Source organism: Trematomus bernacchii, unplaced genomic scaffold, assembly GCF_902827165.1.
Source record: "Trematomus bernacchii unplaced genomic scaffold, fTreBer1.1, whole genome shotgun sequence".
Lineage (NCBI taxonomy): Eukaryota > Metazoa > Chordata > Actinopteri > Perciformes > Nototheniidae > Trematomus > Trematomus bernacchii.
The window spans coordinates 6,154,318-6,181,354 of NW_022987593.1; the positions used below are offsets into that span (position 1 = coordinate 6,154,318).

General features: G+C 40.2%; 1 protein-coding gene across 2 annotated transcripts in view; it reads left to right on the forward strand.

The window, feature by feature from the left end:
• The first annotated feature begins 589 nt into the window (after window positions 1-589).
• LOC117481636 (protein kinase C beta type) overlaps window positions 590-27,037 on the forward strand; it is a 28,556-nt gene continuing 2,108 nt past the window's right edge. Inside the window, exons 1-17 of one of the 2 annotated variants that reach the window (XM_034129405.1) lie at window positions 594-1,047; window positions 1,518-1,549; window positions 13,968-14,050; window positions 15,364-15,475; window positions 18,128-18,256; window positions 18,677-18,833; window positions 19,663-19,797; window positions 19,927-20,023; window positions 20,136-20,279; window positions 20,780-20,953; window positions 21,040-21,131; window positions 22,044-22,106; window positions 22,202-22,340; window positions 22,421-22,501; window positions 22,589-22,696; window positions 23,374-23,514; window positions 23,958-26,008. In XM_034129405.1, the coding sequence (XP_033985296.1) occupies window positions 884-1,047; window positions 1,518-1,549; window positions 13,968-14,050; window positions 15,364-15,475; window positions 18,128-18,256; window positions 18,677-18,833; window positions 19,663-19,797; window positions 19,927-20,023; window positions 20,136-20,279; window positions 20,780-20,953; window positions 21,040-21,131; window positions 22,044-22,106; window positions 22,202-22,340; window positions 22,421-22,501; window positions 22,589-22,696; window positions 23,374-23,514; window positions 23,958-24,110 (2,004 nt within the window). In that variant the 5' untranslated portion in view covers window positions 594-883 and the 3' untranslated portion in view covers window positions 24,111-26,008. Of the gene's footprint in view, window positions 1,048-1,517; window positions 1,550-13,967; window positions 14,051-15,363; window positions 15,476-18,127; window positions 18,257-18,676; window positions 18,834-19,662; window positions 19,798-19,926; window positions 20,024-20,135; window positions 20,280-20,779; window positions 20,954-21,039; window positions 21,132-22,043; window positions 22,107-22,201; window positions 22,341-22,420; window positions 22,502-22,588; window positions 22,697-23,373; window positions 23,515-23,957; window positions 26,009-27,037 lie in introns of those variants that run through there. The other variant, XM_034129406.1, reaches the window with a different exon arrangement.

Below are 27,037 nucleotides of genomic sequence, written 5' to 3' on the forward strand. Positions count from 1 at the left end.
GAAGTTGCTTATCTATAGGTGCCTTGATGGTTTGGTTAGTCTAATTTCTGAAGGATAAACATGAAACCACAGTCAGCAGCACTATCTTAGTGATCCAGCCCTGTGGGTGTGTGCGTGTCCCCTAAAGTCATACTCCACTGAAAGTATGCAGCACTTGTGGTTTGACTTGGTTAACAACGATTGCTTTAATAGTTTGTAAGAAAAACATCTGCTCACTCATGTGACAATCCTAACAAAATATTCCCCCTGAGTTTGACCACATCACAAACATCCACAACATTCCAATCTGTTAGGAGAGCCCACAGAGAGCTGCAGTCTGGCAATATGTTCTGGTCTGCCACAATCTCTGGGCCATAGAGGGCATTACTTACTTCACATTGACTGAGGTTGATTTGTTGTGTAACACCTTGTGGAACATTATTTGGCAAAACAAGGTTTCTGATTTGGCCATGCCAATATTAAAGCTCCTTTGAATTTCAGAAAGAGAGAGAGACAGAGAGGGGGGGAGTGAGAGAGAGAGAGAGAGAGAGAGAGAGAGAGAGAGAGAGAGAGAGAGAGAGAGAGAGAGAGAGAGAGAGAGAGAGAGAGAGAGAGAGAGTTGGTTGTGAGCAGAAACACACTGGTGAGAACCATATACTGGTTAGTACAGGGAAGCAGGCGCGCGGCACGGGGACCCGCCGGAAGAAGCAGCAGCAGCAGCAGCAGCTATAGCGCGCACTGGACGCACACCGACCATCCACCGGCAGCACGAGCGACACAGAGGCGCACAGCGGGGCGGAGAGGAGGAGGAGGCACCTGCACGGCGACTCGTTCGTCTCTCCCTCTCTCTCGCCGCTCCCCTCACCCCTCGTTCCTCTCGGACCGTCGCCGCTTCCTCGTTAAGATGGCTGACCCCGGCAGCGACGGAGAGGTACCGGAGAGCGCGCGCGGCTTCGCCCGGCAGGGAGCCCTCCGCCAGAAGAATGTGCACGAGGTGAAGAACCACAAGTTCATCGCGCGCTTCTTCAAGCAGCCCACCTTCTGCAGCCACTGCACGGACTTCATCTGGTGAGTGTGAGATAGGTGGGAGAGGACACAGGTGATTCACTTGCTGCTGCTGCGTCTCTGCTCGGCCTCCTTCCACACTGACAGTGTTCAGACACCGCAGTGTTTCATTCATTGTCATTGTCACAAACACTGCGATGCGCCATTCCCCCAGTTTTCCACAATGCGACAGCACCGCGGGCCTTTCAGGGGGGGATGTGTTGTCGGCAGCCGCAGAGCAGTCACTGCTGCTCGGCGGCGTTTACCGCATCGACCCATCTCTGAAACTGGAGGTCTGGTGGAGGAATGCAGCTGGAGACACAGAGACACAGGGCCCCACTGTTGCGGCTGCAGCTGTGTGTGTGTGCTAATGTGTCTGTGTTGATGTGTGTGTCCATGTGTGATTCGATATCTGCATGTGTGTGTGCATACGTCATTGTCTGTGCATCTCTTGTGCATTCCCTGAATTTCACATCCCTGTCTTCTGTCCACAGGGGCTTTGGGAAGCAGGGATTCCAGTGCCAAGGTAAGAGCAGTGGCTCATTCACAAATCCCTCTGCTGCATATGGCTGTGGGTGTGTGGACGGATGTTCCCTGTCTGAAGGAGTGTTGCTATATGTGTGTGTGTGTGTGTGTGTGTGTGTGTGTGTGTGTGTGTGTGTGTTTTGTTGTGTTCAGGGCTTCAGGTCTGCACACTGTTTAGAATGACCTGTTGTGCTTTTTCGTTGACGGCATGCTGTGTTGGCAGGCAGGTGTCAAACTCAAAGCAGGTGCTTGCCAACAGTGAGACAGTCAGTGTGAGATGTAAGAGTAGAAGAGTCGGCGGAGTGAAAGCTGAGATGTCTGGTGTTGGCCGAGGAGAAATGGGAGGAAGACAGACCAGGAAGTTAGTTTTCTCAAGCTTTTTACATCGAGCCTGACATCTGATTGGAATTGTAAGATGGTGGGTTTGTGTGTGGGTGGGATGTGATGTGTGTGCGTGTGTGTGGGTGGGCGGCTGGTTGTTGTAACGGGTGGGATAGACACGGACCTCTACACAAAATGGTTTCATAAACAGCCCCCTTGCAGCAACATAGTGACCCCCCCTCAACCACATGCATGTTGCAGTAATGCAGTAAATGTTGGTATCACTTCTTCCTCTTCACTCATCCATCTCAGACACCCACCCTAACTCATCTGGCTGCAGTCATGTGACCCACCATGTGAGGTCAGGAACAGAATTACCACAGTTTCCACATTGTGCTCTTTGTTAAAGAAATACTCCACCTACTAAATGATCAATTATATATAATGTCTTTACCCGTGTAAGTTGAATTCTTTAAGAATACTGTTTTAGTTGCATGCCTCCATGGTAAATGGAGAGTCAGAAAATCAGAGAAAGGCCTTTTAGGAAATAGGTGCTGCGATTACAACAAAGCTATATCCAACCATCTTTATACAAACAGTCTCACAACAACTGCAGTGCTATCCAAGTCTCATTTATGTATTACTTCTCTCCAAACACATGCTTTTTGCTAAAAAGGTACTATTTATAACACTCCTACATGAGAAATCTCATGTTTGCGCAGGTGATTTTTTTGTTTGGGAAGAACATGCATGGACAAGGCTTGGATTATACTGCAGGAGTTGTTTGAGAGTTTGTACATGGATGTTAAGATCTAGTTTTACCATTAAACTGTTACTTTTTTTTAGTCCTCATACAGCAATGCAAAGTCATTGATATTATAATGGTCATTTTGTTTGTGAAGTATTCCTTTAAGAAGAAAACGACCACAAGTTTCAACATTTTGCCATTCAGACAGCATTGACTGGGAAGAGTTGTGTAATTTAAAAGCAATACAAAGTCCCCTATTCTCACGGGGCTACAGGCTTGTCAGTAACTGGTGGTTTCACAGGAAATGCATTGGGGGTAGAAAAGATGATCTTATGTGCTTGAGTGAGTGCACACACAGCCTCTGAGTCTGTAGTGATCTAGTGTGTGGTAAATGAACCTGAGCAGATAACACACTTTAGAGAGCACAGACCAATCTGAGCCCTGCACAGGTAGAGCTGCTGTCGGCTCGGGTTTCGTAGTGAGTTTCCAACAGTTAAGTGATAACTCTTAAATTCATAGACGACATCTTAAGCAACAACGGTTGTTTGTGAGTCAGTGATCATTGATCACATTGCAAATATAGAAAGGAGCTAATCAGGGATGGAATGATTCAATCAATCAAAAAGGTCAACTCAGAAACCACTGACTTTTCAGAACTTTCAAACACTTCTTATGTATAGAGTTTGATTTCTGTCATTACGATGAATTGGAGAATAATTAGTAAAAATGTGGTTACATTTGTTAGACCTTGGTCATACTGCAGGATGGAAGCAGTCTACTGCAGTCTTGTATTCGGATAGCAGCAAAACAAAATCAGGTTTTACATATACTCCAAACATGACCGCTAGAAAACCTAATGTTGGAAACCTCCTGACGGCAAGAAAAAGAGCTCCGTTGTTCGTTGTATTTGACTAAATATCATCAGTAAGTAAAAAAATAAACGGTGTGTGTGCGCATAGGCTTAACAATAATAGGACCATTGATGACGAGTACACAATGCCTCCAGTTTACTTCCAGTGCATGAACAGTTCACGTAAATGGACCATGCAGCAACCTCTGAAAAAAAATTGAGGCCCAACTATTTCATTATAATGTGTTAATTATAACACTGATAAAACTATTTGTTTTATTAGCAGATTAATCGAAAACACAAAGTTGCAATTTGGCTAACTTAATTCAATTAAAATGGTTGAATTGTGAGTTTGTTTACATTTCATTTGAATGGCTACTGCAGTGTCTATCTCAAAGTGTTGTTTGAGCTTTTTTTTTCTCACAATTATATAATTTTTTGGACCTTTCCTAAGAAAATAGTTGGAAATAAGTCAATGGGAGAATGGTGAGAAAACAGGCTAAAAGGTTGCTTGTTGTAAATTAGTCATCACTGGTTTCATTGAAGCTACAAGAAGTAAAAAGATAATGTACCAGATTTGAGGATTTTGTGAATGGGTCTTGTTATGTTCAGTGTTCTTATTAAAGACAACTCTAAATCTGAATGATAGATAAAGCTATAGTTAAAAATAATCATTAGTTGCAGCCCTACTTTACATTCAAATATTAACCCTTAAATGCTGTTGAGGCAGCATTTAAATAAAAGACTTTGACCCCACTGGGGCGACAAATAGAAAACAGTGTTATTGGGTTTTCTTTTCTTACATTTTTCCTAATTGATTCAGGTAAAGACACAAGTGAACTATAAATAATAATGATTATGTTGGTAAAACAGTGTTACTTCAAGGTCCATTAGAAGCTGATCTGGAGCTTTAAATGATCACAACTGCTGTTTGTCCTGAATGCTTTACACTTGTATACTCAATGGCGAGGTTTGTTTGAACATGTTTGCAGAAAGACTTGGTTTGGTGACTTTCAGGTCAGAACACGATTAAACTGGGTAGATGTTGTCTGCATAGGCGTTGTTTAAACAGCATTTGATAACTGTATTTCAGCTTGTTAAGACTTACTTCACAGTTCAATCGGTTAAGAGTTGTTTTTAACTTAACAAATCTCCACTTTTCAACACACATGAATATGCCTCGATATGCAGTTTGTTGATTTTCTTGTCCTTATTTTACCTAGGGAGGGAGAAAAGTTTGATAGTTGTGTGAACAGCGGTGTCTAAAAGAGAGCTAGAGTAACAGGAAGGGTGTAAATGCACTTCAGCATGAATGGAGGTGCAATACTCTCAAACTCTCAAGTACAAATCATCAGCTCACACATCTCGGTCAGGAGAAATTTCAGACATGTGGTTTAGACTTGTTCTGACGCGCAAGGAAAATTGTGTGTTGTATATTTGTATGTGTCTCTATGTGACAAAGGTATCTTCTGTTGAATCGTGGGTGTGTTTTTGAATACCTGTTCTGCAGGTAAAGATATTTTTTCTTCTCCTGCTTTCAGCTCTTCTTTTTATTGGTGTTCATTTGTGTGTAATGTGTTCACACCTGTGTGCGCTGACAGCAAAAAGAGGAAGTTGATCTTGTGTAATTTCCTGATCCAGATGTGGGATCATTACAGTTTTGACTTCAGGTTATCAGGTCTATGTTCGTCATAACAGATGAGTTGAGAATCTGTGCTGAACAAAATTATATAATCAAGGAACCAGCTTTTAGTGGTGTGTTGTTTGTCTACATTTCTACAAAGGACAATGTTTCACAACATTCTGTGACGTATGGATTCTTGGACCCCAAAGCAGAGACAGACACAAGTAAAGTTCAAGGTGTTTAATTAATAATAGGCCAAGGCAGGTACTGAAGACAGGGAGCTGGCTGGCTGGCTGCAGAAAGGTCCAAAAACAAAGCAGAGGGAAAACGTCCCAGGCGAAACTCAAAAAGTTGCTCAAAAACTGCAAAGTGAACAAAACTAGACTCAAGGCTGCAGAAAGGCACTCTGGATCGTCGAACAGCATTTCATTCTCTGGCAGAGAAGTGAGGTGAGGGCCAGGCTCTGAGTGGGAACAGGTGTGCCTCATCTGCAGCCAGGAGAATACCAGCCACGCCCCCTGTCACACACCAGCCCTGCAGATAAGGAGAGACAGAGTAGTGAGGGGGTAAAAGGAGCAAACAACAGGAAATAACACGACAACAAAAAACCCCATGCATAAACATAACACATACATTTAACCAGCATTGTTGGAAAACCGCACACGTCACAGGGCTGAGGATGTCACTAGCTTTTTATTAGCAACCTCCCACTTTAAATGTTCTTTTAGTCTTTACTATTTACCTAACTTTATATTGTTTTATTTCTTTTATAGGTCTTAATCTTTTTATTTCTGTTGTACCTATATGTTCACTTTGTTTTATGGGGTTTTATATTTTATATTGTTGCACTGACTCAGTTGTCTTGTGTCTAATCTGTCAGAGAGAAACCATTAATTATTTTATTTTATTTAAATTATCATACATTTTACCTCGTTGTGTCTATTATCCTGATCAAATGTTATATTTTGCTGCATGTACATTTTTGAAGTTCTTAACAAATAATCTGAGGGGAATTTCTTTGTTTGTTTTTAACTTGTGATGTGTCCTTTTGTAAAGCACTTTGAGCAGCACGTGTTGTATGAAAAGTGCTATATAAATAAAGCTTTATTATTATTATTATTACTATACCACTAATTAGGTATTAACCAATACTAGTGTAGTTCAATGAAATAACTATCTATTCTTAATATGATAATAAATGATCTTGCTGACTGGAACCACAATGAAGATGATGCTGAGAAAAAAAAATCAGACGATCACCAAACTCAGAAGTATTAATCCTATGGAGACTATGAATTTCTTAAAGGAGAGGTGTCATGGCCATTTCCACTGATCATAATTCCATTGTTGAGGTATACTAAAATAGATTTATACTGTGCATTTTTCCAAACTCACATTGGTTTCGCATACAGCATCTCTGTAAAGTGTGTGTATTCAGCAGTATTCACTCTCTCCACTAAAGGGCTCGTTGTAGCTCCAATAGCTCCAGCCCCCACCCTCCCTGTGAGCCCAGTGTGCTCTGATTGGTCGGGACGTTGTGAATCGCGCTGAGCTCCGTGGAGGTGTGGTTTCCTTGTTTATATAGAGAGGCGAAGTCCCTCCCCTTCCGGTGGGACTCATGGGACCTTATTTCGGAAAAAGTTTGTATTGAAGTCAATGGAGAGAGAAAGATTATCTTTCGATCCCGTTTGAATTGTGCCACGAATTACACATATGATGTTTGTCAATCTTAAATAATAATTTCCATGTCAAAAAAGTCACAGTTTGTCGTAAAACTGTTGAAATGTAAGACTATGAAAAATACACAACTAGAAAGACAACAAATCCCAGAATCCCGGTCCCGCATGCTGGCTCTTACGGAACCGACTAACTCCCCTTTTGTGTATGTACAGCTCTCAACATGCCCAGACTTGTAGTGATTTTCACCTCTCTTAATACTTTTCGCCTCATTCTGAAAGAAAGAAGTGAAATGTGCCAATGTGACGGCCGTCTTTGTGTGTGGTGCGAGACGGGAGATGTAGTTCCTTGAGCAGTTCACACAAAAAAAGTGTTACATCACAGTTTTACGACACATTTTTATTTTTTTGACTTGTAAAATTATCTTTTAAATTGACAAACATCATATGTGTAATTCGTGGCACAATTCAAACGGGATCGAAAGATAATCTTTCTCTCTCCATTGACTTCAATGCATAACTTTTCCGAAATAAGGTCCCATGGAGCTCAACCAGAAGGGGAGGGACTTCGCCTCTCTATATAGCGATACATAGCGAAACACAACCAAACTCATCCTGAGCACACACAAACTCACAACCGAAGTAAAAACAATAAGTGTGGCTTGATATTGAGTAAGAAAAAGGTTGATAAACGCTGTGAGAATGGGTCTGCAGAGAGAATTTCGCCGCGATCCCAACTCTCTGTTATCAGCCTGCAGCCAGGGAGGAGAAATCAGCAGAGCTGCCTGCACTGAGTGTGTGTGAGGAAGTCCGTCAATCAGCGGGGGCTTAACGTAACGGCTCCACGGATTGGTCCATTTGGTTCCGGGTACCGCATGACCATATCGCGTCATAGCTCTGGGCGTGGCTACTGGGTATCCACACGTCACAATGCCCAGGAAGAACATGAGAAAGTTCCAGAGTTTTACTCCCTACAGGGTGTACTTTGAGGGTTTTTGACTCTGCAGACCGTTTACATGCATAAAAACCTTCATAACACACAAGGGGACGGGTATTAACCGGAAAAACATGACACCTCTCCTTTAACCACATGTCATGGTTTTCCATCCTATAATTGTTTCAGAACGGACCAAAGACATTTCAGTAAACAGATCGACAGGACAGTCAAGAGATTTTAAAAATAGGATCAGGGGAATAACGGAAAACCATCAGTGTTTTATCACCCAGTATGTTCTGTTGTGTTGCAGGGTGTCACTTCTGACTTGTGTTGTGACTTCACCATGAGTTGACTAAAGCAAAACATGTCTATGTCTCATGGAGGAAGCTAGTGATTTTTTCTCTGATTTTTTTTTTTCACTTCTCCCTCCACTGGCCTCTAGTCATTGGTAGCTGAGGAAATATGTTTCTGAACAGAAATAAGAATCAAGTGAAAGATCAAATGTGCACATATTTAATGAGTTTCGGTTGCCTCTGGTCCTACAACTGAAAGGTCTCAAAAACAGGAATAATGCCAAAATGTTTAACAAATACTGCTTGTTTTCCAATCTTGAACTGTCATTGTTATTGATTGGATCAAGGCTGTGGTTGACTTGTAATCCTGATTATTGACTGATCAGGGGTTGAAGTAGTATATTTTTTATTGATTGTGCGAAAGGGCCAGCCAGTCTAAAGATATTGATTACAAGATGTGTCCGAGAAAACAAACACATATTTCAGAGTAGGCCTGTCCACACCACAGAGCCTGCTTGTCAGTATCAATGTATTCACAAGGAATTGTTATAGTTGACAGATCTTTGCAGCGTCAGTGCTCTGAAAATGGCAGATGTCAGGATGGCTGATACTATGTGATGAAAACTACACAGAATGTGGCGAGATGAACATGAAATGAACAAATCACAGCAAATTACAACAGAATGATGATCGACATGAACCAGTTTTTCAGGCTCAGTACGTTTTAAAGTCGTTTTTAAGGATAGGATAAAGAAAAAAAATCTAAATTAGGGATAGAGGGGTTATCAGAAGACTGATATTTATCTATTTCTCTCCTATTTGCTTGATGTGCCTAACAAACAGTCATAAAGTATCACATATAAAAGGATACAGTACAACACAGAAAGCTTGAACAATTGTATAATTGACTAATTATCTTTCTGACATTTTTAAGTAGTTTGAGCTGTACCATAAACAGGCAGATATTCAATAGAAGTGATTCACTTGATGTAACTGTCAAAATTACAAGCGCTCTGCATGTTTTATAGCATAGAGTTAGCAAGTGCTTCCCATTAATACTGAATACTGTTCAGAGAAAATTTGGCAAGCTTTAAAAGCCAGAATATGCTTGAAGGGATGCACAATGTGACTGTAGAGCCAAGTGAAGGTCTGTGCTCTACTAACTCGGAGCCTCCGGTACTAACAGTGCATCTGTTTGGAATAACCTTTTATTTTTTGAAATATGCATAACAATGACCGCTTTGTTTCTTCATTTGTTCATGAAGGTATTTTATTATTCTCACTCAACTGTGCTGTACAGGTAGTCCTCAAAAGCATGATTTAAAAACACACTTTTGGTCAAACAAAAGGGCATATTGTTCTTTGGCTGCATCGCAAAGCCTGGGGTCAAAGGCTGGGTTACTTCACAGATTGTGGGCGAGGGTCCATACACACAGTCGGCAGAACGGGAACATAAGTAAAACCCCCAATTTGGAAGAGTTAACACATTGTACAAGATTGTTACCCACACTTAACATTGTTGTTATATCATTTAATATATGTTTTGATACTAACAATATAAAGAATAAACTGGACACAATGTGAGAACAGATTATCACCTGAATCTGCAGCGACCCTCTGCCTCACTGATTGGTTCACGCTCACTGCTCTTTGAGAGTTTTCGGCATTCCGCTGTTTTAAGGGAAAAGCTCCAAAAACCCACCGTACACTAGGGTTGGGCTGAATGATAATAATTTCTTAACCATCTAACGTCTAACGAAACAACCTGCATTTGCTGATATATTCGGGGAGGTGTCTGTTAGTGTGTGTGTGTAGTAACTGTGTGTGTGTTTGGTGCGATGCCCTTTCCCACTAAGAAGTGAATGTCCAACTAGTGAACATAATTGATTGTTATCAGCAAAAAATCCAAGTATTTCAGCCAACAAAAGGTAAATAAACCAAATTCAAACAAACCTTTTATAATGCCACTTAAATTAGCTGAGTCTATTATTTTACTATTATAATTGCATTTTTCTTTATTTTAGATGTAAGCGATGGCGGTTTTTGTCAACCGTTTGTTTACCCTTCTGTTGTTCTTGTCAACCAGTTGGAGATATCGTTGCTGACGGTCTAAACTAAATACAAGTGAATGTTAAAATCAGAGTCTTCTGGGACTCAGTAGCAGGATCTTTCTGGTTCAGGTTGTTCAGGCAAGCTGAGGCCTGAATGTTGATCTGAAGAGTCACTGTCTGTGGGCTGGTTCTCATCCAAGATGGAGGAACTCCCTGATGGTCCTGTTGATGTGAAACTGTCGGCCCGCTGTCATCCTGGCAGCCGTGTGTGTGTGTGTGTGTGTGTGTGTGTGTGTGTGTGTGTGTGTGTGTGTGTGTGTGTGTGTAGTGGTGTGTGTGTGTGTGTGTGTGTGTGTGGTGTGTGTGTGTGTGTGTGTGTGTGTGTGTGTGTGTGTGTGTGTGTGTGTGTGTGTGTGTGTGTGTGTGTGTGTGTGTGTGTGTGTGTGTGTTGTTGCTAGGCAACAGAGCAAAGACCTTCTCGGCAGGTCACTAGGCCTGTCTTTCCGTAGTACACGTGTGTAAGTGACAGAGCAGATTTATGAACAGAAAGCTATAAAGTGTGCTGCATCCTTCACTGTGCTCTCTGTTGCTCCACTTCTCTGTTTCTGTCTTTCTCACACACTGCAAACACACACAAATGAATCCTCCACCCCCTCACATCGCCTCAAACCCAGCTGTGCCCCCATCCCTCCCTGCCCCCCCCACACACACACACACACACACATACATACACCACTCTCTGTTTGACTTTATTTCTCTTTCAGTCTTTCTTTTCCTCTCGTCTTATTCTTAGCGTTTCCCTTTTTACAGCCTCATGCCTCACAGCATGTCTGTTCATTTGCATTGATGTTATACAGTTCTCAGTTGCTGTTGAATCTCTGATATTTTGACACCTCACTTTGCACGTTCAGAGCTAATACTTGAAAATTGAGGGCAGGTCCAGGTGTCCATTGACGTGACCCGGCCACTTTCCTGCACAAATAAACACGCATGAACACACATAAGCACTCTGTTGCTTAACTGCTAGAAAGCCGTGGAAAGTCAGTTGCCACAGTGCCTCATGAAAATGTAACGACAATGTGAATAATTAAGATCAAACCAGAGCGTAATGTCACTGTGTGTGAGTGTGTTGTTCTCGCTATGGCTGTTGTTGTAACGTGTGGTGATATCTTCATAATGTTGAAATGTAAACCGTATTGATGTGTTAATTCTATTTTTTGGTCAATACTGCAAGTCATAGTAATGTGGAAGTGGTTTGAACAGAAGTTCATGAGAATTGTATGTAAAAATACACCAGCAGTGATATGAAGCTGAACCACAGAGTCTGGCTACAGTACAGAACACTGATCTGCCCTATTTATCTAAATGGAGTTCTGCTGTTGGTCATATTCATGTCTTCAGCTCTAGGAAGGGACTGATCAAAATGTAAAGGGATGAATTGCGCTTTATTTCCGTCCCACCCAAAGTATGCAGTTTGAAGGTTTACTGACTGATGATCAGCTTAATGCTCAAAGATCCAGTATTAAACATACCTTCTCCACCTCTGAAGGTTTATTAATACTCACTCATTTGGGAAACTAACAAATCATCGGTTGTTCTGCCGATTATATTCTCTATTAGTTGCCTGCATGTCCAACCAGCAGTCTAAAAATATAACAGAATATTAAACTAAAACTTGGGAAAATTACAAACTTCTTAAAAAAAGGAGCTGTTTTTTGATTGGTAAAGAGTACTAAAGAATATCATTATATATTAACAAATAATTAATCATCTTTTTATTTATTTATTAGTATTTAGTGTCAAATTGATATTTTTGTATATCAATTTGACACTGCTTATTTTTTGTATTGTATAATAATTCTCATGTTACATTTTTGTATTATTGTTTTACACATTCGAAATAAATCTGAAAAAATCTTATATTTTCAGCCCTTCTTTTTGACACACATTTTTTAAAAAACCTTAATAGTTACGTATACATTGGAATGGTTTCTTCTGTGGCTGTTTTTATACAGTAAACGTGGATCAAACAAATGATTTAGTCTTATTCTTTTGTTATTCGTTAAATAATATGCTGATGCCAAGTACTTATATTGGTTACTGATATCTTTCCATTGTACCTGTAACTATGAGAAACAGCCTGCAACCTTTTATGCTACATACAAGCATATATAAACATAAAATGGCAACACATTTTAACAGTTAATAAAAAACATGCACACAACTAACTGATTTAACTTCTGAAATGTTAATATGTTGCATGTCTTTTATTTGGTGTGGGATTGTTTGTTGGACAAAAGGAGCTGTGTAAGCGTGTCAGTTTGGGCTTTGGGAAATGAACATTTGTTAGATGCAGCGATGGATCAGACCAGCTTGTCAATCTCTCCTACTCAACTCCTGTCAACATGTTGGTATCTGATAGAAATTCAGATCTCTGCTTGCAGCAGATAAAAGTCTATTCATTATCACAATTCTGAGATGTTCATATGTGCCTTTTAAATATCTGCTCTTCGACTAAAATGTATACTTTGTGTTGCAACTAATACACAAATTGCAAAAGAGAGAAGGTTTGATTACTTTCTGAATTCTGAATGTATTAAATGTAAAACGCTTATTCACATAAAATCAATGCAGGAAACTGAATACGACAAATCTTCGTTTTTTTTAAATACTTGGATAATGTTGGATACCGTATTATATAACAATATATTCTAATGTATTAATTGAAAAAACGAACTATTAAATGTAGGTGTGTAAAAAAGTGAACACAAAGAACAATAGTGTGTGTTGGATAACCCAAGTAAAGTGCAAGTACTTCAAAAAAGCACTTAAAGGTGGGGTAGGTAATTTTGGAGAAACCAGCTCGAGTGCGCTAGAATTTGAAAATACACAGCCGGAAAAACCTGCCACTTCCTTACAGAGCCCCTCCTCCAACACACACGAACGCGCACATGACCAATGAGGGCACGAGATAAGTTTGTGCACAGATGGAAAGCTGACAGGCAGGTAGGCCATCCAGTTATTTTAGCCGGGCTGGCTAAAATGATTGGTCGTGCTTTTTACAGTACTACGGCTTCCACAGCTGACATTTCTTTATGGATTTTTTGTCAAAGCACTTAAGATATTCATTGCTATCAGGATGTTAAGAGCATTCCATGGAATATAACAAAAAGTGTATCTCGAGCCGGTTTCTCAAACTTACCTACCCCACCTTTAAGTACATTACTCAAGTGAATGTACTTAGACCGACCATCCCACTTCTTCAATGTCATTACTTACTTTTGAGCAGACCTGCTACTTCATTGTACTATAAAAGTGATAAACTGAACTTTGTCCAACATGTTCTTGAAAAGTGCTTGCAGTAAAATCTAAACTATTCTTTGTGTGTGTCTTGCTGTCTTAACAGCCACCCAAAGATATTAAGCACAGTCCATTTATCTTCCAACATACAAACTGAATAAAAAGGGAATGAGGATCAGAAACCATGTGCTATATTCGGCTCAAAGTATGCAGGGTGCTCTTTTTTTTTTGTCTGTCACTTCAATGAACACATTTAGCACAACTTGAGGCAGAAAGCAGGAACATGCAGTCACCAGGTGTGTGCAGCCTGCTGCCTGTCACACGTTTCCTGCAGCAGCTTTAATGATATGCGGCGCGATTATTACTAGATGTCCCACCATGCTGCGATTTATTTAATATCATCTTCAACTGAAGCAATAAAAGCTATAAATAGATGTACACAGAGCAAGGAAGGAACAAATGGGAACTGCTGAAATATGAGCAGCATATTGTGCAATGACTAATGCCACATAATTGACATATTGATTCATCTCTTTGTTGATATTATGTTGCCTTTTTTGGCGTCGCAAGGAAGCCTGAGTTTGACATTCACTTTTTATTCTCTCTCTCCCTCCACCAGTGTGCTGTTTTGTGGTCCATAAGCGCTGTCATGAATTTGTCACCTTCTCCTGTCCGGGGGCCGACAAGGGACCGGCATCCGATGTGAGTAAAGAAAATAGGAGGTCATTTTCATATCATGTGCTCAAGTTAGATATTTATTAAACACACAGTTAGTGATTTCTTTCCTGTTATGTTTATTATTAACATTAGCAAGGTCAGCACTGTATGTGTGTGTGGTTCCTGTATTTGCTGCAAGATATACACACACACACACACACACACACACACACACACACACACACACACACACACACACACACACACACACACACACACACACACACACACACACATGCATGAACACACACACACACACATACAGGGATGTTACCTCTTGCACTCTGCTGAGCTGTTAGCCCCAAATCACACTGAGACATGTCAATAAGGACAGAATGTGCTGCCTGGCTGCCTCGGGTTAATGAGCTGAAATCTTTCATTCACTTACTCCCTAGCACACACACATACACATACACACACATACACACACACAAAAGTCAGCACACATTTTGTGAGTCAGCGAGGATTTTAAAGCCATGTAACTGATGTTTATTCATCTCTAACTCCTTGGTCTTTCTTTGTTTTTGTTATATCACCACAGCTGATTTGTTTCCTCCTATTTTTAGGCATTCTCCAAATTCAGTGATGCATTCTCTCTTCTAATAATTTCTCTTTAGCCCTCTGTCATGAGGAAAGCAATGTTCAAATGAATGGTTTGCCACAGATATACTTAATGGTTAAAAGTCAAATGCACTTTGGTTCCAGGGTGTTGACAGGTTTTAGGCCTGTAGTAAATAAGTGTTTTTCCCTGGCTGGTGACAAAGAACTTGACTGACATATGCAGAGCTCGGACCTCAACCCCATCTTCAACAACTTTTGGATGAGTTTGAGACTTATCGTCCAACATCAGTGGCCGACCTCTCTGATCTCCTCCAATACAATGGGAGCCCCTCCCTGCATGTGGCTCTAAAATGTTGTGATAAGTCTTCCCATAAGAGTGGACGTTATATGGTTTATAATTGACATAGTTTAAAAATAATGCTCACATACGGCTGAAATGTTCTGGTGTCCACATACTTTTGGATATAAAGTGTATCTTATTACATGTGTGAATAAGACCAAAGTTCTCTGCATGGTTGGATAACACTTCGAGGTAAATGACAATGTAATTTTGGGGTGAACCGCCCCTTTAAATACAGCCTTACAAGACAACTGAGAACAACTGAACTTGTTTTAGAATCTTTTAAAGGAGTCTGAGCTAACTGCAGATGCAGGGCCTAGTTTGAAGTGACCTGGATTACTCTTTAATATTGAATTCACATATCTTCTCTCTCCTCTCTGTGTTTGTGCATTTGCAGGATCCTCGTAGTAAACACAAGTTTAAGGTCCATACCTACTCCAGCCCGACCTTCTGTGACCACTGCGGCTCGCTCCTCTACGGGCTGATACACCAGGGCATGAAATGCGACCGTAAGTACACAAATGTCTGTGTGTGTGTGTGTGTATGATCACACCATTTGAGCATGTGGCACAAAGGAAAGCTCTAGAGGCCATAAGCAGAACATTTCAACTGCACATTTCGGTTTATTCAATGTGAACATTTTAATCGTTAAGAAATGTGGCCCACATTATATTTTTTTCTCCTGTCCATTGTTAGCTGGGACCAGCCTACCATTTCTGCTTCGATTCATTTGGCCAACATGGAGGCCATTAGTCAGAATTGTAGGAAATGACTGCTTAAAATGTATTTTCTGTCAATCCAACTAAAATTGTTTTTACTATAGGTAAATGTGTGGTTTGTGAACTGTAGTTAAATGAAAACATATTAATATTGCATGCACAGCATTTGCAAATATTGAGCTACTCATGATGATGAGACTGACAGCTTATTATATTGTATCAGCTTAAATTCAGACAGTTGGAGAGATATTATCAGCTTCTCATAACAATGAGTGAATCGTTTTTACATTCCTGCTGTTGTGTCATATTATTGCTGACCATTTGGCTGTTGTTGGCAACAAAGACTCAAACAGGAAGTGGGTTACATCTCTGCTGTCTCCAGCCATCACTAGCATGCAGTGGGTAGACAGTTCCTCATTGTACCTGTGTGCAGTCCACGCTGTTTGATGAACTTGGCCTTTAAACTCGTTTTCATACATTTAGATGTGATCATTAGATGTTCACATAAAAGAAACGAAACACGGTTGATGCTAAAAATACATTGGCAGCACAGTTCACAAAGAGGTTATTGGGGTTTATTCATTTACGTAAACAAACAACATTTGACTAAGAGCTCTTGCAAATTGTATTCAAATGTAATAAATGAGTTTGTATTGGACTACACAGGACATAGTGGAAATTCACAAACACATACAGAGAAACATTTCTGCAATGAACTGGCTATGGTTAAATTAATACCTTTTTCGATATTCTTCTGGTTCCGTGTAAGACAATCTGATAAGTACATCACTGTTTAGATATGAGAAAAGTTTGGTTATAACCTCTTGATTTGGCTATTTTTCTAATTAGCAAAACAAAGAAAAACGTGTTGGTCAAATTGTAAAAAAGACCAATTTATTTTCCAATCACCTTTTTTTATGACTAATGGAAAACAACGTGAGGTCAAGAATGTATTTTAAGGGAAATTCACAAAAAGAAAAAAATCAGTGCTAAGAGTTTATGACTGCACTAACGATTGGCAATTAAGTGATGTTATTGAGGTGGGTCTTCATTATCGTATTTGCTTTGGCAAACGATGGTCCAGTTGGGAAGCGAAATTCGGTTCCGAGTAAGAACATATAACAATTGTCCGGTACCGGGATTAATAAGAATTGTGATCTCTCTCTCTCTCTCTCTCTCTCTCTCTCTCTCTCTCTCTCTCTCTCTCTCTCTCTCTCTCTCTCTCTCTCTCTCACACACAAAAACACCTTCATCTCTATCAACCCATCATATGTTCTTTCTCTAACTCTCAATGAAGGTTATTAAGCACATTAGCTCTTATGTTGTTAATAATATTATGGACTGCCAATTTACTCTATGAAGTAAACAGGCCTCCTTTTCTCTGTTCTCACGTGGCCAGATAGTGAGACAGACTCGGGGAGAGGGAAGTCGTATGTTGTTTGTGAAGCAGGGTATGAAAAGTAAACCATTTAAAATAAAATAAGTTTTACATGGTCGGACTCTGTGTCACACAGGCCGGTTGCAGTGTAACAGAGGAGGAGACTGTGGGGGATTGTACATTCTCAAACCACTTACTAGTGAATGCAAAAACAATGCACGGATGATTGATAAATTATTTAATTCAATAACAGCAACCAAATGAGTGATTTGTAAAAAATAATAAATAAAAAATGGTCCCGCTGAAATTGGCATGTGACTTATTTTTACCCTTTAACCAAAATCAAGAACCGAAAAGAACCGGAATCGAAAAGCAGAACCGGAATCTTTGAAATCCAAACGATACCAAACCCACTTGTATTGTTTTTGGTCATCCCCATATATGGTTTTCATCAACAGTTGATGTGAGTGGAGCCAGATAGAACATGTCAAAGATACAGATATAATAGGACGTATATCAGAAGAAATAGAGTAATCATAAAATGTGTTATCATGGACAGAAAAATATGAGATTACCTACTCAATCTCCATCCTCCACCTCATTTAAGGAGTGTGAAAAGTGGAGCTTTGTACATCAGAGCAGTCTGACATCTGGTGGACAGACGGAGAAGTTACAAAATTGTGTTTGGCTATTTCTTATCTGTAATTAAACTGAAGAGATGCACTATTGGTGGTTATATTTACATGTCTTGCTGTACTCAATAAATCTAAAACAATCTAATCTGGGTTTAGAATTAAGTTTGCATTAGTGGAAGTGTAGGATCCAGTTTGGGGCTTATATTTCAGATGACTCGTGTTTGTTGCTTTTGTTATTGCCCAATAATATATTTCAATCTCTCTCCTGTGAGTTACCAAACAACACTGAATCACTTAAAAGTCTATAATTTAGCAATACCAGCAGCATGGTGATAATGGCTTTTCAAAATCGACTCGACTCTGTTTACTTTGTGGTTTTGGGCTCCATGAATATAATTAAGTTGTGCATTTTTGTGTGTCTGTGTTCAGACTGTCTGATGAACATCCACAAGCGGTGTGTGGCCAACGTCCCGAGCCTGTGTGGGACAGATCACACGGAGAGGAGAGGACGCCTTCAGATCACTGCCCAGATCGCTGACGAAGCTCTCACCGTCACCAGTGAGTGCACTCTGGTCTCTTAATTCTCACACACACATACACACACACACAAATGCACACATTGAGCGCCTCTCAAAGCTCTCAATCAGCCCAAGACTAAAACGTGAAAGTCCATTAGTTGATCAATGATCCAACGATTGCCCCACATCGCCACTGGGACACGCATCCCCCGTGCCAGTGCTCCCTCTCTCAGACGGCTGTACATTGATTATGGAACACAAACTAAACTGTTGGTAAGTGTTGTGAAATGTAGCAAGAGTTATTTAGGGCAGGACTCACAGCCACACTTAGAGCTTCACATCCCGCTGTCCTCTGCCAAGGACAATTTCCAAAAGTCTAAAAGTGTCTATTCATGGTATGGTTTTTTTCTCCTTCTAAAACTTTTTTTGTAACCATGTCCTCCTCCCCAACCCCTCGCAGTCAGAGAGGCGAGGAACCTGGTGCCCATGGACCCCAACGGCCTGTCGGACCCCTACGTCAAGCTCAAGCTGATCCCAGATCCCAAGAGTGAGAGCAAGCAGAAGACAAAGACCATCAAATGTTGCCTCAACCCCACCTGGAATGAGACCTTCACTTTGTGAGTAATTCAGCACCGAGTCGGTCGATAAGTTAAAAATAACACCCGGCCACCGTGTGTCAAGAAAGGGATTTTTTCTTAGGCATAGTTTTATTATTTAACAGAAAATACAACTATAAACTGTCTAAATTCAAGTTGTATTCTTTCACTTAGTTAAGACTTGTTTAATTGGCTTGTTAATCCATTGTCAATCACATTAAAGAAAAATCTAAACTAAATTAAACTCACTAAAACCGTCTAGCTTATCTTCCCACTGTTGCCACAATAACCAACGTAATATTTGGTCAAAATACACCCATAATTCACAGAGTGAGATGTTAAAATATGCAGGATCTACAAACTGTGTCTTACCACTGTCTCTTTTAGCTGCCCTCACTCATTTGTCAGATGCAGACCATTACATTTCCAAATTAAAACAACAAATATTGCCCCATTATATCAACCTAAACCCAAACGCTCAACCCTATTCTGTACCAACATTTGGCAGATTTTTGAGGCTTCAACAAACTTATTTTTGCCGTTATTGGCATACTCTCTTGGCCCCATTTGCAGTCACCACAGCACAAAGCTAACTGGAACTCATGCAAGTGACCCTGTCCCCATTCTTCTTCCTGTTCTTGCTTGTTGTTATTCAAGCTATTCTGGGTTGCTGTGTGACTGCTACGAAAGGCACAGGCATTAAAACCTGTCACACGCTGCGGTGTTCACTAGTTTGAGAGATGTGAGGACTGTGGCTTTGAAGGCAAATTCTGATCTCGGTTTTTCATTTTTACCTATTTTTAGAGCGCCATTCATCTTACTGTCCTCCCTTTTTTTTCTCATTTCTAAGCAAACTAAAAGACAGCGACAAAGACCGCCGTCTGTCAGTGGAGATCTGGGACTGGGACCTGACCAGCAGGAACGACTTCATGGGATCCCTGTCCTTCGGGATCTCAGAGCTACAGAAACAAGGGGTAGATGGATGGTAAGAGATGGTGGATCATTGGGGAAATTACACAGATGGAGTTATAAAAATAACAAAGGCATATTTAAGGGACTTATTGTCATAGTCTGGTGATAATCCTGGATTTAATGTTTTTATTCCGGGGTTTAGGTTTAAGATGCTGTCCCAGGAGGAAGGAGAGTATTTTAATGTTCCCGTCCAGCCAGACGGAGAAGACGGTAACGAGGAGCTACGACAAAAGTTTGAGGTGAGTCGCACAAAATGACACATTTTAGTTGTGCTGTCCTTGTTTTATTAATAAGGCCTTTTTACTCTTCCCTTTATAATCTTGTTCTTCTCCTGTTATTGCTTCTCTTCAGAGGGCGAGGGTAGGTCCAGGGAAGTCCACAGACTCTTCTTCTTCATCCTCGGTGTGCAAGTACGACAGCAATGGCAACCAGGACCGGGTCAAGCTCTCAGACTTCAACTTCATCATGGTTTTGGGCAAGGGCAGCTTTGGCAAGGTGATGCACATTAGTGGTGTTTTAATGTACCAATCGACCAGCCAGCATTTCAAATAGGCCAGTTGGCAGCTGGTGGACTGTGACTGACAATTTAGTCTCACATATCCAATTTGTTTTCGTTAATGTTGACATTGATGTGCTGCATAATATTTTTACATTGTACACACAGAGGCACAGAGTAAAGATACAGCCACACGCACATTGTGTTGTCAATATATTGCATCTGTTTTCTTCTGGGAAAGTAAAATATTAAAGTATATATTATTTTCAGTCTGATATTATTTATCCAGTAAATTGGAGCACTTGCCTCTATTTGAGTGAGTGAGAGAAAGTCTTTTCTTTCTTCTACCTTAGTGTAGTTTTGAAGAAAATGTAGATGATTTATTAGTCAATAAAAGGAACATACAATCAGATTTCTTATGTATGCTGCCAATATAAAGAAAGAAATGCTATTACTATGAAGCTAATGTATTACCTTTTATTTCGATGACTCTGCACAGGTGATGCTGGCTGAGAGGAAGGGCACAGATGAGTTGTACGCCGTCAAAATCCTGAAGAAGGACGTGGTGATCCAGGACGACGATGTGGAGTGCACCATGGTGGAGAAGAGAGTCCTCGCTCTGGCTGGAAAACCTCCTTTCCTCACTCAGCTGCACTCCTGTTTCCAGACGATGGTAAAGATACACAACATCTTGAATGAACTAAGATGAGCACATGCAGAAACTTGGGAGTATTTATTCTCCTACTCTTTGTTTTTCAGGACCGATTGTATTTTGTCATGGAGTATATCAATGGAGGAGACCTTATGTACCAGATCCAACAGGTCGGCAAGTTCAAGGAGCCGCATGCTGTGTGAGTACACACACACACAAAAAGTACAAAATACTATAACATACTATAACATTTATTTGTGAGAGTGTGTATACGATACGATATACTTTATTGTCCCCGTAAGGACATTTGTTCTGGACTCCGTCCTGCAGTTCCGCATACATGTACATATACAAACATAGTAGACATTAAGAGACATACACATATCATCAGTCATACAGCGTTTGAACAAACACAATACACAGACGCACATACTGACAATGGAGACCTATTGCACAACCCTCATGGCCAACATTTAAAAAGTACATTTCATTACATTTGACTACATTTCATTTCATGTGAATGTTAAGAAGCTTAATGGACATAGGTAGGAATGAGTGCTTATAGCGGTATAGTGTAAGTATTAGGTGAATGTTCAGTCAGTGAGGCAGAGGCTGTCTATTTGCATGTATTAGTTCATAAATGTAATGCTTTGCGTTTAACTGTACTCATATTTAAATGGCGAAGCTGTAGTAAGTCCTTAAAAGGCTTATTGGGCAGAATAAGTATCGTTATTCATGCTTTTAGTTTCACAATAACATAACCTCAAATTACTTCATTTTATCAACATCAAGCGTTGTTATGCAATTGTGACATTATAAATGTCAAATATTTTATTCATATCATCGCTCACAATGTCCCAAAATATTAGTTTTTCTAACATGCTTTGCTTTTACACTTTGGTCTCTTATATCATTTATCCTATTTTACTTTTATTATCAAATAGTTCTGTCGTTTTTTGGACCTGTTTTTACCCTTGATCGTTTTCTCTTAGTTTGAAGAACTTAGACATTTCATCGAGTGAGCTATATAAATTAATTTAATTATTATTAAATAATCAATGAAAACAGAAACTCAAATTTGTTTAGAAACTGGTATTTGTCTGTGTTTTAGGTTCTATGCTGCAGAGATTGCCATTGGACTTTTCTTCCTCCACTCCAAAGGCATCGTGTATCGGTGAGTCAGTCTGTGAACCTGCATATGCAGTTACCACTCATTTCAGAATACAGGGGGGACTAATACCTGTGTGTGTGTGTGTGTGTGTGTGTCAGGGATCTGAAGCTGGACAACGTTATGCTGGACGCTGAAGGCCATATAAAGATAGCCGACTTTGGCATGTGCAAAGAGAACATGTACGATGGAATAACCACAAAGACCTTTTGCGGGACACCAGACTACATCGCTCCAGAGGTGTGTTCACATGCTCTTTTTCTATATGACATCTTATAACTTCTGAAAAAGCCTCACATCTCAACTGGTGTGTCTTACAGATCATAGCTTATCAGCCTTACGGAAGGTCTGTGGACTGGTGGGCATTCGGAGTACTACTCTATGAAATGCTTGCTGGACAGGTGTGTATCCATTTGCAGCTGTTATTTGACTTTTTTTAAGAACAATTGTGACAAGAATAATGAGGAAGTATATTTGTGCCCATCCAGCCGCCTTTTGACGGGGAAGATGAAGATGAGCTGTTCCAGTCCATCATGGAGCATCACGTCTCCTACCCTAAATCTATGTCCAAAGAAGCTGTTGCTATCTGCAAGGGGGTGAGGGCACACGCTCGAATGCACATAAACACTCAGTCTGGGTCTATCAGAATAAGAATTCCTCTAGTAGTCCCACAGAGGGGAGTTTACATTGTTACACAAAGAGACAATACTGATAAAAAAGGATTTAGTAAAGTGGCAAGCACACACTAATACAAATTTTAAAATCAAATAATAATGACACATTCCAAGGATAAAAAGCTAAGCAACATTATACAAAAATGAGTCAAACGAGTAGCTGCAGGATGACTGTAGTGAAACTTATACAAGTTTATAATGCACAATGTTGTATTATAACATGTATGGCCTATTCATATCACTCTGAGTCTTTTTGCAGCTATACCAGAGCTGACTTACTGTATCTTTCCTCACTAGCAATAGTAAAAGTGTGGGTTGCGGTGAATAGAGGAAACACTTAAATCTAACAATATGTTTATGGGCTGGTAGTTTTTGGCAGTTAACATACATTTATTGAAGATTCTGACTATGATTCAAGTATAGGAATGTAACACAGTAATATTTTTTGTAACTAAATAGTACAGTTTACCTGCTTCATTAACCCCTCCCATTTAATGCCGGTCCCTGCATTTAACGGATGCTAGTGTCAAGGTATTTGTCACAGAATTCGCAACAATTTTCCAACCCTTCTCGCCTTTTTTGTCTGGGTTTGATTTCAGCTGATGACAAAGCACCCAGGTAAGCGTCTGGGCTGCGGTCCAGAGGGCGAGAGAGACATCAAGGAGCACGCCTTCTTCCGCTATATAGACTGGGAAAAACTGGAGAATATGGAGGTCCAGCCGCCTTTCAAACCAAAAGCTGTGAGTATAGTACACGCACATCTTTTTCAGCTGTTGTATATTACCTGGATGTCACTGCTTACTTTAGAAATAAGTCACAGTAAGGAAGGGAATAGCAGACTTAGACAAACTTTCAAGGTAAGTAACAGTTTAGATCGCTCATCCCACAAACCCCACCATCACCTGCCATTGGTCACTACTCGGACAAATGCTGAGCTAAGATTTGTGAGTGTAGTCACCAATGATGAAGCTGAGATATCAGTGGCTCACATGCAGACCAATTGAAATCCACAGTTTTGGCTGTGAGCGATTTGATTGGTTGATGCCATGTTTTAGTTGTATTTCTCTTTTTTCTCTTCGTTTGTTGTTGTCTCTTTTTTTCTTCACATCCCTCATCCAACTCACTCCACCCTCCCCATCTCTCTCTCTCTATCTCCACCTCTCTCCTCTCCTCTCCACGGCAGTGTGGGCGTGATGCGGAGAACTTTGATCGCTTTTTCACGCGCCACCCCCCTGAGCTGACCCCCCCAGATTCGGAACTTATAGCCAACCTGGACCAGGAAGAATTCCAAGGCTTCTCATTTGTTAACCCTGAGTACCCCGACAGCACTCAATGACCATGCCACACATCACTGGGCTGCACAAGGCAACCCCCCACACCTCAACACACATAATAAAAACAAACAAAAAAAATACCATGATGTCATATCCAGGTGAAGCATGAAAGAAATAGTTCAGCATTTTGGGAAATACGCTTTTCCCCCCCTGAGACGTAGGAGAGATTATTTTTGTATCAATCTCATGTCTGTAAGAATGAGCTGGAGTCAGGAGGTGATTAGCCTAGCCTAGCATACAAACTGGAAGCAGGTGGAAAGCATTAAAGAATATATAGTCTTACTAGTTCATCTAAATCAGCCAAACTGACATATTTGCATCTAGTTTGTTTAATAAATACACAAGCAAGATTGCAAACAAAGAAATACATTGTGTTTACATGCAGTATCTCATGTATGGAAATGAGATTAAATGTATTCAATTGGTAAATGTAGGTTATGTATTTGAGCTGTATTTTTATGGTAATACATTTCACTTCTGGCTTCCACCATTTTGTTATGCTAAGCTAAGCCAATTTGCCTCCTAGCTCCAGCCCCGTACACTAGAGTACAGACATAAGAGTGGTAGAAGTCCTCTCATCTAATGCTCTGAAAGAAATCAAACAAGCGTACATCCCAACACTAACATTCCTCTACAAAATGTTCAGATGGAAATGCAGACAGGTGCTCAAACGCTAACAATCAGGAGAAATAATCACATATTCACGTGTCAAGTTGCCAGTAGGAGACGAGCGGTGACACTGTTTTCAATTGACTGTGGTTTAGTTTAGCACGTCATGTGACACTTGCTGCTCTCATTTCAGCTCTACTGGCTGTATTTCTATCTTTAGTGTAGAAATGTTTGCTCGCTCCTGAATGCCGACCGGCTGCTCTCTGTGTCGCCCTCCCTGTGATTGCATATTGACGACCTAACAGTAATATTGATGAGTGTACTATGATCACATTATTTGGTAATATTCATACAGTGTAAGTGAAAACTGACCAACTGCTTTGCTATGATTGTTTGAGTACTAAATCAGTTTCCTAATGTTACATTTATTTTGTCTATAGGACCAAATACTTCTGTTCAGTCGGTGTTGTGGTGAGCTTAAGATTTTTGCTGATAATTTTAAACCAGAGGATATAATACTTTATACGTGCATTCAGAGTGTCTGCGTCAAAATAGTGATTTTTGACTGAAGTCTCATCACCTTTCTCCTGAGTCATTACCGAAAGCATTAGGCACATTACACTGTGTTTTTAACGACATATCTCTTAGCTTGTAAACAACCTTTTTTTGAGGGGATTATTTCACATATGACGAGTCTTGTGAAGCTTGTAGTTTGTTAGGATGTCCAAAAGTGCCAACATTGTGTTCAGAATCATGAGGATGTGGAAACGTATTGTCCTCAACTACTGTGATGAAGGGCAGCCATCTAGTGCCATTTTTCAGTACATGTATAAATATTAGAATATGCATTATAGCTCATCTGTTCTCCAACAAAACAATACTCTCGGAAAGTCATTTTCATATATGAAGTGAATGAAGACGTGTGTTTCATTGTGAGGCAGGTTGTATTATCTTTTTGTAACTGTGTAACGATGCAGGGTTGTAACAAATGTGTCAAATCTTGTTCTTTGAGCTCGTATCAAAAAGGGAGGCGGCATGAAGTTGACGTCATAGATACAGAAAGATGCTCGCTGATAACAAGACGTTTGATTCTGCCAGGTGGACAGACCATAAATCCATGGTCACATAAGGAGCGATATGACAGAGAAATGTATATATATATGGAGTTCTTTATTAAGAGGGATATATGGATAAATAGTTCGGGATGAAAGAGATGCTTCTGTGGATTGTATAATTGTCCTGTATGACTGGAAACTGATAATATACTCACTGGTGCCTACCAGACTACTTCTGCTGTGTCCGACTTGTTACTGCCGCTGCACCCAGAACGTGGACACATGATTATTGGTTTGACAATTGTCGACAATTCCACTTTAATAACTGGAAGCTAAGCTATATAGCTGTGAGACAACTAGCTGTGAATTAAAACAGGAAACGGGAGGAAAACCTTACGCGTTAAATTTAGCTAGTTACATTACATAGCTTAAAAACGACCATTTCCAATCAAAACTGAGGTTCAAATATATTTACCCTGAGACTAATCTCTAATCAGGGTCATAAGTGGTCATTTTAGGTTTTTTAAATGTTCTCTTTACAAACATGTACACGCTATTCACAGGCAGTTTTTTTTAAAACTGATTATAAATGTAATAAAACCTTAAAAAAAGCTTGACCAATTCATCAATCAACATATAGTGTCTTATCCACCATTTATGAATAGCTAAATCCTGCATATGAAAGTTATATAATAGGGCTAGAATAAAATGTCAAAAAGAAAACAATCACACATTACAGAGAAAATAAAATATGCAGCTTTCTAAATAACTTTATTAAAAAAAATGAGCTCAATGAGTGGGCAGTTCTTGGTCCTGTGAGAGGTGGGAAAAGTTTCCATCCGTTCCTCATATCAGCTGGAAGCCCTGTGATGAGACAGAAGGAGGAGGTAGGAGACCAAACGCTTTGTGTGTGTGTGTGTGTGTGTGTGTGTGTGTGTGATTCATGATTCATGTGTCTTGCCTGGGGCTCACTGCTTCACTTCCCTGTGTGAAATCCTCTCTGGTCGTGGTTTGGTCTGCAGCTGGTCTGTTTTATCGATCCTTGTCTGTTCTGTACCGGAACGTTTTCCTCTCTCTGGCTTTGGAAGTTTGTCTTGGACTTTTCTGCATTTGTGCTGTTGAAATGTTTCGGTGGGTCTTTTTTTCCATCTTTCGACTGTGTCTCTGGGTTTTGTCTAAAAGGTGTGTTTTTTGTTTTTTGTTGACTTGCTCCCCCTGTCCTGTACAGAAACAGTGGTGTGTTTGGCTGAGTCTAAACTTTTTGT